The 12,768-nt window shown below is 42.1% G+C and overlaps 1 protein-coding gene across 1 annotated transcript in view; it reads left to right on the top strand.

The window, feature by feature from the left end:
• The window catches only part of LOC145395167 (USP6 N-terminal-like protein), a 57,288-nt gene extending 46,182 nt beyond the window's left edge, over positions 1-11,106 (top strand). The window contains exon 10 of the mRNA XM_080268862.1: positions 10,175-11,106. Coding sequence (XP_080124988.1) covers positions 10,175-11,106 — 932 coding nt within the window. The remainder of the gene's footprint in view (positions 1-10,174) is intronic.
• Positions 11,107-12,768: the final 1,662 nt, after the last annotated feature.

Below are 12,768 nucleotides of genomic sequence, written 5' to 3'. Positions count from 1 at the left end.
TGTACCATGCTTGCGTGTCAGCCTGAGCTAAGTACAAAGTATGTTTAGTTGTAGTGTTGTGTTGTGCTGTGGTGTTGAGGTGGTTTTGTAGTGTGTGGTGTGGCTGATGCTGCTGGGTTGTGCCTGTGATGGCCATGGGAGATGACAGGTGGACCAGCTGTCAATCCCTCACACTTTCAGGAATTCCCAGATTTCATTTTTTTTTTTTTCCCCCCCAACCTCTTCTGGGCATGAGCTCAGTGGACTACAGATTGAAATTGCCTTTCTTCTTCAGTCCACTATCTTCCTTCCAGGGGATAGAGATGGAGTTAAGGGATGATTGTATAACCTGGCAGCGAGAAGGTATATCAGTACCACCCATTGTTTAATAAGATCGTGGTGGATATCACAAAATACCCGAGTGCAACAGTACCAGTGAATCATATGGATAGAGTATACTTATGTGTAACCCATAGGTCAGGCTTTCTTATAAAAATGGTAATGTACAGGAAAATACTAGCCTGTTCACCTCCTCTGTCTTTTTTCATTGCAGAAGTCATTAATGGTTGAACTATATGGTGGTCAGAGGGGCATACCCACAGATGAATGATAATATACACCTCAGTCCACTGTCACATTCCAACATCTGTGAATCCAGTGATGAAACAGAGGCAGGAGAGATGAATGGACTTAAGATTCTGCTTGCATAGTATCTTAATCTTTTATCGGTTCACTGTCATCTTAAATGTCGGGACCAACTGCCTAGCCCCGGGCTCCTACGCTCCTCATGGGGCAATGTAGGATTGGATGTTGGATGGATAGATATTTCAGTTGAGGTAGGGGCCTGAGGCTAGTCTACCACTGCAGCCACTGTTGGTCCAACCCATTGTTGTTATTGCTTAAACTGCTGTTGCCATCACTATACGTGTGAGTGTGTATGCATGCTTGCGTGTGTGTGCATGCATACATGCTTGATCATACATATTTGTGTGTGTGTGTGTGTGTGTGTGTGTGTGTGTGTGTGTAAAAGCTTTTATACACTTGGTGGTAGTGGTGAAAATACTTCATTTTGAGTTACGAGCATACCTTATGCATGAGATCAATCCCCAAGAGGCAGCTAAAGGTTTTTGCCTTACAGTGCCCTTGAAGGGAGTACTGTAGGCTGGTTACCTACATTAAAATGTACTGGACTGTGCTAGCTTGACCTAAGATCCCAACACCTTGAAGGAGGTAATGTGGGATTGCTGTTACTGTTATTTTGTGTGTGTGTGTGTGTGTGTGTGTGTGTGTGTGTGTGTGTGTGTTTCTTTACAGGTGGTCCTCATTATAAGTCAAGGATATGCTCCAATGTATCACAAATTTCTCCAGACAGTTGTTGTTTTTGAATTGGTGGAAACTGGCAAAATCGACTTTTTAGGTTACAGTGGAACTATAAATAGGCAATTTTTCTGTCATAGAAATCATATTAATAGCAAAAGTGAACATAAAAAAAGGGGGACTTATAAGGAGGACTTGAAATATAATGTTCATACTGTAACTATATAAATTGTTGATATTACACTGTTGTTCAAAGCCATCAGCTGAGGAGACTACTTTGATGTTTGTGCTCACAATAGGATGGCAGGTATCTTAAGGCATCATCCTTTTGGCATCTCTCTTAAGTTGTATTATGAAGACTTGATTGTGTTTGCCTGCCCCAAAGTCATATTAGCTGTCTTAGCTCCCCCAGTTTTCAGTAATACTTTTGGTGTGTGTAAAAGGTATTTACCTCTGTACTACCTTTATTATTCAGATATTACGGACATAATTATGAAACATGAACTACCTGTATCCAAAAAATTAGGTCAATAAATTTAAATGACCTCCTAGACTGCACTGTGCCTGTCAGACGGTTTGGGAGGTTTAGGGAAGTTTTACATTATTCACATAAAGAATTTTCAGATGAATAATTACAATACATTAATTATATCCATATGCATGTGAATCAATGTTTTTACTCAAGTGTGAAACAAACTGGAAAACCTCAGGTTTTCCAGTTCACATGCAGTGATGAGTTGAAGACACCTTGTTTTGTGCCATTGGAACTTATGCTGGCTGACTAGCCACCATCACCACATGAGAAACAGGTTGCATCACTGTGTATCTAACGACTCATCAAGCATAAATGTGCACTTCATACCAAAAGAAAATGTGGAAAATCTGAAACATTTGGCAGATTATTTAGGTAGGCCCACTTGAGGCTACTGGAAATCATTGAGAGTGACATGATCATTGCCAGAGCAGTATTCAGCCTCCTACCAAACCCTTCCTAGAATACCTGTATATTGGTTTATATCATGTATAGTAAATCCTTGTTAAATGAACCTTTTGCAACATTTTTTTTGCCATTAAGTCCACAGTAGACTGCAGAAGAATTGCCAATCAGAGCTCTGTTGCTCCCTAAGAAGCTGGTTTGCTAGTTTCACAAAATTAACAGTTGTCAATTGTTTGCATAGCCATGAGCAAAAATTGACCAGTACTTCTCTCCTGGTTGTAGCCATTAAAAGTGTTACATTAACTAGTTTTATGTGATAGCAGTATGGAGCACTCAGCAAGAGATTATGAGAAGGAAAGATGCTCTTTGTCATTTGGGAAGGAATGAGAAATATGGAAGGCATAACGAACCACAGCAAAACAGTATGAGAAAGAAGGTTGCTCTTTGTCATTTAGGATGGAACAAGAAACATGGTGTGCCGCAGAGGATTGTCAGCTAACTTTTGCTCATGGCAGTACCATTATATATACTGTAGAAACATATAATTGACTTATAATGAAGAATCTAGACATAATCATTAAACAAACCCACTGGGTGAAAAAACAGCAGGAGATGATCTCTAAGTAATGACCTTTTACAAGCACTGTGTATAATTAAACTGTGGTGTTGCTGCTGATGCTCAATTTTTCCTTTGCTATTAGCGTGCTTAGCTTCTTTATTTCATGGTTGTTGTGGTGCTACAAGCTGTGTATTGTGTGCTTATCAATACTGTATTATATCCTTCCCCATGACAAGTACTGTATAATAGTCAGGTGCCTCTATAGATTATCATTTAGGACACTTTCCCCGACTAATGATGCTGAAGAAGGAAGCCTTTCATGTGATGGCACTGCTGTAACTGGGTGGCTACACTGCCTCCTTATACAATGTCCACATCCCTCAGCTCCCTCCCTGTCCCCCAAAAGGAGGATGGTGGACTGTAGGAGAACTACTGCTGTTTTAGTTACATAGTCTTAGTTTATTCTTTCAACCTCTTGGTGATTTTATTCATCTGGAGAAAGAATCCTGTGTGAAGGGGTTAATGAAGGCTATATCTTACTCCCTCAACCCAAAAGTCTCTCAGTAGCAGAATAAATTAATCTGTATATTGTAAGACTAAAACATAAATTACATCTTTGGAATCAGGAAGTTAACTTTGAAGAGACTTTTCAGACTGGAGGGGTTGAATATAGCCTTCAGTAACCCCTTCGTAACAAGGGGAATCTACCAAGTTGAATAAAATAGTCTGTCATTAGTTAGGGTAAAATGAAAAAGACCCTCCTGGGCTGAAAGGACTATGATCGTACTTCATTTGCTTACTAGGTTCTCTTAGCACCTCTTCGTTAACATTGTCTATCTATCTATCTATCTATTGCCAGACGCCTCAATCCCGTTTGGGGTGGCCACAAACAAATCGCCTCCAAGTCGCCCTGTCCCCCACCATTTCACTGCCCTGCTCCCAACTCACACCCCCCTCTCTCATATACCTCTCCACCCCATCCCTCCATCTCATCCTCGGCCTCCCCCTCCCTCTTCCCCCCCTCCACTTCACTCACATACACTCTCTTTGTCAGTCTTTCACCCTCCATCCTCTCCACATGGCCAAACCATTGTATTATTGGATATTGGGTATAAATATTCTCTCACATTTATATGTCTGTGTCAGTATTAGAATGATACAGATAACACACACACACACACACACACACACACACACACACACACACACACACACACACACACAATGGGATACGAGAGTAACAAGAGGACACGGAATGAAACTGAAGAAGCCAGGCTGCTTGAAGGATATCAAGAAATATAGTTTTCCTTATAGATGCATAGACCAGTGGAATAGCCTGGACAAAGAGATCGTCCAGTCAAAAAAATTAAACGAGTTTAAAGCAAAATTTTACTCACTGAGAAACAGAGACGGGACCCCACGAGAGTAACTTATTTCCTGTATATCACAACTGGGTAAATACACACACACACACACACACACACACATACGCACAAAGAGGATGGTTGGGAGTACAGCAGTAGGCAATGTAATTCTCTCAGGAAGAATCATTAGAAAACTTCCCAAACTCACTTAGAAAATGACCCATTATGATAGGTAGTGGAGTCATGGGTGAGGTCAGTACCATAAGTCCTTGATATGAGTTGCCATTTTGGATGTTCTTATTTTCTATTATTATTTTTATTACCCTAGGCTCATCTAACCATGAACCCAGTTGACTGCTGGCTGGTTTCCACTCTCTAGCAGTCCATTGCTCTTCTGTTAGTTTTCCCTCTATAGTAGTCCACCATCCTCCTTTTGGGGTATAGTGTAAATAGGGAGTTGAGAGATGTTTGTATAACCAGGCATTTCCACCACCTGGTTATATCAGTGCCACTGCTAGAAGGCATCCCTTTCCATCATGTATTTGCTATCAAGTCCGCAGAAAAATACAAAAGAGTTGTGTGTTAAGATTCCATTGATATCTGAAAAGCTGATTTAGTAATTTCCCCCAGTGTACAGGACCTGTTGTAAGGAAAAAATTGTGATGTATTTGCGTGCATCCCTGTCTTATAAGAGGACTGCCTGGAGTGTACAAAAGTCTAGTCCTGAGCTAAGGGTTGCTGGTGCATGCTTAAAGGTTTATTGTAGTACAGCAAGGCTCTTCAATTTGTCCTCCCAGTACTGCAGCATTCAGTTATTTCAGCTTCACAGTATTCCAGTATTTTATTGTTTCAGCTTCACAGAATTCATTAGTCCCTTTATTTCTGCTTTCCGATACTGTATTCTGGTATTTCATTTTTCCAGCTTTTCAGTATTCCATTATTTCTGACTGATTTTTTAGCCCTACCGTATTCTGATGTTCCCTAAGTCTGGCCTTTACTGTTTCAGTAGTCTGTTCTCAGTCCATTTTAGCTTGACCTAAAATTGCCATCTTTCTGTGTTGAATGCTGAACTGCAACAAAAAATTAACACAATGGTACATTCACTGTACCGTGTCCCAGTTTTTTCCTTTTGCAGCATTTTTCCCATACCTCAGTGGCAGAAAAAGACAATACTGCAGCTCTGCATCTTTAACATTATTCTTCTTCATGATTAGCACCATATTCTTGTGATAATCCCTTGTTACAGTTCAGCATTCAAAAAGGAGAGATGGAAGTTTTAGGCTAGATTAAAATGAACAGGTTATAGCATATGGTGTGTACTGCAAGTAAGTTACATAAAAAAAAAAAAAAAGTGCCAAGTTAAATGGATGAACTATTTAGTATGTAGTCCAGTGGTACAATATTTGTCTTCCATAATGCCTGTTACATAATTTTAGCTTCCCAGTACAGTATTCCATTGTTGTAGCATTCTGGTCTACTAATATTCTTGTATACCCTAGATCATGGAGCTCACACTGTTTTATGGTGATAGGTGGCGCAAAAATGCTGCCTATTTAACGTTGTCTTGCCAGAGTAGATGGAAGAGTTCTGAGATTGAATGATAGTTGGATCAGGCCATCATTATAAGTCAGGGATATATTCCAAAATATCACGTTTTCCCCATGCTTGGTACTGTACATTTTGGGAAGCTAACAGATTGTCTTTGTATGTAGCACTGGAACTTTAACCCCATCAGCCTGTGTACATCTTTATATGTTTTACTCTCGCTGCCTCCAGATGATGATATTCAGCTTAGACTATTTGAATAGAGAGGGTATATTTTGCCTTCATTAACCCCTTCACATTGAGAAGTCTCCCCCAAGATGTGTAGAATAATTTAGTTGCAGCGAGGGGGGAAAAAAAATGCAGTAGTATTGAGATGGTTATTAGACAATATTTTGGAATTAAGTGTGGTCATAGTAACCAAAAAAGCATGGAATAAACTAGGGACTTATAGCCAGGACTTACTGTATGTTGATGAAGACAGGGTATCAGATAAGTGTTGTGAGCTTCCTGTGCCCCTGACCCCCATGAGATTCACCTAGTCATTGCTTAGGATTTAGGTCCAGTTTTTCCAAGTTATTTTAAAGAGATTATAGAAACTGATGCGCATGAGCAATAGTGTCATTGCCATCTCATTCTGTTGTGATAGAATCAAAGCTTCAAACTACCACACATTAGCACTGAGCAACTGGGCTTCTTGTATAGTGGGAAGCCATAGCTACGATTTCCCTCCCAGCAGAGTTAGATGTAGGAGATGAATGGTAGCTATGACCAGCAAGTGTTCATAACCACTAACTAGTGTACATAGACATAGCCTTTTGATTCTAATGCATGTGGATCGTGAAACAGGTGTTTATGATGTATTGGTGTGGGATGGTTACTGGTACAGTACGTAGTATTATCATACTAAATTATGTGAAGTTCTGCATTAATTCATTTAGACATACAGTATTAATTTACCATACAGTATCATATATATAACAGGTGTATATACTTCATGGCAGATGATGTTGTAACTTCCTCTATCTGTGTATGACAGCTTTTGTGCAATTCTGTGTACTTTTAATAATTGTACAAAGAATGTTTGCTACTTTTTTCTCAAGTGCATAATTTATATTTTTGAGTAGAATGGATGTTGTTATTATTATTATTATTATTATTATTATTATTATTATTATTATTGTGCAGTAGTTGGGGGCGCTCACTGTCCACTCACTCAAAATTGATGTAGTGCTGCTCTCGGGTGTCTGCCCTTTCCTTTCCTCCATCCTTCTTTCCATCCATCCTCTTCTGTCTTTCTTTCCTTCATTCTTCCCTCTTTCTTCTGCCTGCAGGTGACTTTACACTCCCTCTTGTGTCTTTCTTTCCTTCATTCTTTCCTCTTCCTTCTGCCTGTGGGTGACTCTACACTGAGTGACAAGCCAAATGGTTTCCTGTACACCAGGAAACCACTTACTACGCTGGGTGATAACCATATAACCAAATTTTGGCTCCTGGTGGTTAAGTGGATAATAGAGGTGCTCCAATCGGATTGAGCCAGTGAAGGTTTATATCCAAGGGGTGGTTGGGGTTTATTACTCACGTAATGCCACTCGGGGATGAGTGAGGCTGGTCACTCTCATCTTAAATGCCAGGACCAACTTTCCTAGCCCCGGGCTCCTACGCTCCTCATGGGGCAACGTAGGATTAGATGATGGATGGATTATTATTATTATTATTATTATTACAGTACATGGTAGTGTATGATAAATATTGCATGCGCTATATAAACAGTAATGGAAGTCAGTCTCGTATTACCACAGTGAGGTCTAGTGGCCTTATGCAAGGCTACCCATGCTCAGTATATTTAACCCGTGCAGTCCACTGAGTACTTAACTGAATGAAACCATGTGGCATTATCCAGAATTGTATACAAAAAGTATCTCCCAGCTGAAATGGCTAAGCGGCCACACCGTGATGGCTAGTCATCAACTGCTAACGGTACTGGACTGCAGCAGTCTAGCTTCATGGAATTGCATCTCGAAGGAGGTTATATACGACTGGCTTCTACTGTTGACTAAATACGTGTATCAGTGTATATAAAAGTTTTTCAGTGACATATAGTTAACCCCTTCAGTATAGTGAAACTGTTTACATTATTATTGCTGCCCACAGATGACACTGTGTGGATGAAGAGAGACTTTTCAAACTTGAGGGGTAGATATATCCTAAGGTACATAAGATTGCCCAGTGGTAACTGGAGCAAAATGAAAAAGTCATTAACCTTATTGAAGGGGTTAAGTATAAAAAATAATAGTGTAGTATAAGGCTATATTCTGTGCACTTAGGATGTGCCTTTGCATATCATCCTTGGCAGTTTATTTTGTAGAGTGGACGTTGATATTCTCTTGAATGTTGTTAATGTCTTACTGGTGTGGTCATTTTTTGCATTATTAGCATACTAGAAAATATTAGTGTCCCATATTTGACCTAGGTATTCTTTTGTATGTTACTCATAGCCTTTAAATGTGGAGGTGCTGGAGAAGGATGCCTTCAAATGGTGGCACCAATATGACCAAGTGGTTCCACTGCCTGGCAATACAAATATCCCTCACCAATATTCCAATCCTCAGAAGAAAGATGGTGGACTGTGGAAGGACATTTTAAGCCTGCAGTTCACTGGGTTCACATTTCAGATGTGCCAGGGGTTGCAACTACTACTACTACTATTAAAAATGCTTCATGGTGTGCACAAATGGCTGACAAGGGAATATTGGTGTGTCACATTGAGGGATAAACTGTCAAGGAGGAGGTGTTAGGGGACCTTCAAAGCCAAGTAGAATATGATCTAGGGAGTGCATCTGTGTGCATGTGTGCATGTGTGGATGGGTGTATTCGCATCAACTTATAAGGAGGCTCTCTGGCATGTCTTTCTTAGTGGTAAGTAATGGTAGCCATCATCCATTTGATGAACAGCAGTTGATGTATTGCTACATACTTCGCCCTAATGTGACTGAACACTCTAACTCGGGAAGCCAGTTACAGTGCTGGATGGTAACCATATAGCCAGATAACAGGGTGATAAGGAGCCTACTATGGTCACCATTCTAACTAGGTGGAGAGACACAAATGTGGCATCCATCCAGGAACCAAACCTTCACACTTCTCTCTTTGCCGTGCTGCAAGGGAACATTGGTTCATTGCATGGAATGGCCGTGGAGGAGTGGTTGCTTGTCTGTGGTTGATGGGTCTGCTTGTCCAGACAAACCTGGGTTGCTCTACTACAATTACTACTATCTTTTTTTTAAATAGGCTATGTTAATATTTGTGCTCATAAAATTTGTACAAGATATGTTGATATTAAAAGGCTACAGTAAATACAGTACAGAATATTACAGCATCATAAGAAAACAAAGTCATCAAGAAAGAGAGTCAAGAAAGCCTCCTGAGCCTGCAAGAATACCAGCCTGATGTTGGTGTGTGGTGCTGGTGTGAGTGAAATTGGATAATGGTATTGTATGTGAAAATGGCTCGTAGGAAATTTTTGTGTATATAAAATAAGTATAAAGATTTTTGTGACATAATGAAGTAAATTTTTGTGTATTTAAACTAAATTTAAAGTTGTACAGTGTCTGCAAAAAGTATACAGTTGGGTGCCTGCCTTAGAAATCAGTGGGATAAAACACTCTTAAGTTTTTGCAGTTTGTAGCCTAGTCTCACAACAGACCAAAACACTCATGTGTCTGGCAACGCAGACACACACCAGAAAAACAAGACGACCTTCAGTTCCCACCTCAGTGCTCTTTGAGCTGCCTTTGAGAGTGCATTAATTCTACTTGCTGCCATATCACTACCCTCTGTTTTTGCTTGTTGGCACTGCAGTTTTTGCACCAGTACACCCAGATGGCTCCTACCAACCTCAGTGCCGAAGAAAAGGCTCGGATATTGGCGTGGAAAGCCGAAATTGTTTCAACAAAAGAAATAGCAACGTGCTGCACGCCATCTCTTCCACGCCTCATCCGCGAGATCCCAGATATGTGGTGCATGGACTTGGACATAGAATACTTCAGGGACCCTGCTGACTCCATGCCCAGGTGCCTGAAATGGGTCATGAAAGCAAAGGGAATGTCTGAAGGTCGTCTTGTTTTCCTGGTGTGTCTCTGCTTTGTTAGACATACAGTAGTTTTGGTCGGCCGCGAAACTAGGCTGCAAACTGCAGAAACTTAGTGTTTTTTCCCATTGATTTCTATGGCAAATGCTCTATACTTTTTGTGGACACTGTAGTTTGTGGTATGTTTCGGTAAGTATTGTGATGTGAAATATGCTGTGTTTGGATAGCATTAGTGTGGTTCGATGATACCCCCCCCCCACCTTTTTTTTTTAATGGTTGTGTTTGAGTGTTTAGTGTGTGTGTGTGTGTGTGTGTGTGTGTGTGTGTGTGTGTGTGTGTGTGTGTGTGTATCACAGTGGAGTGTGTAGCGTGATGTGTGTTGACAGGATCAAGATACTCGCTGGAGTGCAGTATAGATGAAGTGAGCAGCCTGGGTGGTGGAGTTGGTGGTTCCCGTGCATCGCTGGCCAACACCTCGCTGACGTCTGCGGCGGATCTGTCCACCCTCTCCTCTGTGACGTTGGCCCGACGTGGGGACATTGATGCCGCGTCTCTGCAGTCTGGCCGCTCTGTTACCTCTGCTGATGCCCGCTCCATCCAGTCTGTGCGCTCCCCTCGCTCCCCCACAGACCGCTTCCGTCGGCCTGAGGGACACTCCCCTGCCCCTCCACAGAGCAATGGGGATGCACTGTCTCTGCCAGGGGAGGAGGGGGAGGAGAGCGGGACAATACACAATGGACTCCCTGCCAGCCCTCCCTCCACACCCCGCCCTTCCTGCCTCTCGGTCAGCCAGACCACACTGCAGGAGAAAGACCCGCTCCTCTCAGAGCCGGCCACACCCAAGGCCTCTGAGACCCCAGACACTGTGCGCATATTTGTGCCATACTCAGGGAATGACCCCACCCCCTCCCCTGCCCCTGCCCAAACCCAGTCCTCAGCTGTGACCCCACCACCCAGCCTGAAGCAGTGTGGGGGTGTGGGTAGTGATGACCCAAACAAAATCAGAGTACACGTAGATGGAGATGACTCCCTCTCCTCCCCTCGAGACCGACCCTCATCCGCCCCCTGCAGCTCCCCAAGAGATCTGCCTGGCAGCCCTCGAGCCCCGGGCTACCCCAACTCCCCACGTGACTGTGATGGGGAAGGAGATGGGGTGCCCTTGGACCTGTCAACCACCACCACCCTGCAGGACCTCAGCTTCTCGGGGGACTACATACAATACTCACCCCCGGCCTCACCCATCCCCCCAAAGCTGGAGACAGGACGCAACAGACCCATCACACTGGACAGCCCTGAGTACAGTGAAGGCCTAATGTGAGCTCTGAGGGAGGGGAGCATTGAGGACCCTTCTGTGTTCTGCAACCAACAGGGTCGTCACCTCTGTAAGTAAATAATTCTTGTACATATTTTTTTTTTTCTTATGGGGTAGATGGACTGTAGGGTCAAGTCCATTGTCCCTGTGACGTGGGATAACTGAAGACATTATCCCCCCACATGTGCAACTCCTGACCCAAGTTATATATACAAATATAAATAATGTTGTTTACAAAGTGCCAGATTTTTACAGGAAGGGGGAGAGAGAGAGAGAGAGAAAGAGAGAGAGGCTGATGGTGTCCAGAGAAAAGCAAAGACAATGGATCAAACAAAACAAGCCAGCGCAAGTGTGTTGAAGGATGTTTACTCGAGCACCGAGGCTCGTTATTAGTAAGTGTACTTAATAGAATTGGTGTTTGTAGTAGAGCTGCATCTGTCAGTGCCCACTGGTGGATTCACAAACATATTTCCAATTTATTCCATGTCGTAGCTTGTATTTACATTTGCAGTGGGTGCTGGAGAGGGATGCCTTCATGTGGTGGCACCAATATGACCAGGTGCCTCCACAGCCTGGTCATACAAACATCCCTTAGTTCCCTCCCTATCCCTCAAAAGGAGGAGGATGGACTGTGGGAGAAGGGTAACTTCAGCTGCAGTCCACTGAGTTCGCATTCAGATGAGCATGGGGTTGCAGCTACTACGTCTACTTTTGTAGCAACAACCAGAAACATGAACTTTTTCATTCCTCTTCCTTTATTCTTCCTCCACAAAATAGATAAAATGTAGAATAATTTGCCTTTCATAAACTAATTTTGTTTATATAACAGAGAAAGGAGACACGGGAATCTGTGTACTCTTCTGTCCTTATCCTGCCCGGAAAAACAGATCATAACTTACAACTGCATATATGGATGATTGTATGTATGTTGGTGAATCCGGCCTCGGGCCAGAGACAACAAGCCTACCATATTTTTGTATCACTCCAGTTCTAGTCTTCCTTTTTATTATGTTTACAATAATTTTCATTTATTATTATTTTTTTAAATTAACCGTTTGAATCTGGATGACATGCTTTTTAGTTTATTCTTGCTGCTACCAGATTATTTTATTAACATTAGGAAAGACCCTTTGTAATCTAAGGGGTCTATCAAAGCTGTAACTAACCCATCCAGTTTGAAAAGTTATCTCAAGTTTGTTAAAATTGTCAGGAGATAGCAAGAATAAAACAAAAAAGACATCCCTGGGCCAAATTGGTTAAGTGTGTGAGGAAGGAGGGATCATTATTGAGTAGGGACAAATATCTGGATTTGTTTTTACCAAGGCCATCCCTCACAGGATGTGGCAACAGGCAGGGGGAGGAGGGTGGAGTGTTGAGTGGCTTTGAAGGTATTGGTGATTTCATGGCAACTCTTTCATAGCGATGTAGTCTGCTCATTGCATCTCAGCATTCCCTTGTATGTTGTTTATATTACTTAAATATTGATATACAGTGTGGTCCATATACAGTGTTCCTCTTCCCCTCTGCTAGGTGATTTCTCAGGTGTTGCAGGGATGGCTTAATCAGTGTTACCAGTATTTGTCCTGCATCATTTATTCATTTTCTTCTTCCACTGCCACACCAACACCTGTACCAGCAGACTGAGCTGTCCCTGTAGCACATAAGATA

The sequence above is a fragment of the Coenobita brevimanus genome, chromosome 30 (assembly GCF_032717465.1).
Source record: "Coenobita brevimanus isolate Jiangsu-jjx chromosome 30, ASM3271746v2, whole genome shotgun sequence".
Lineage (NCBI taxonomy): Eukaryota > Metazoa > Arthropoda > Malacostraca > Decapoda > Coenobitidae > Coenobita > Coenobita brevimanus.
This window is presented reverse-complemented; position numbering and strand designations above follow the sequence as displayed.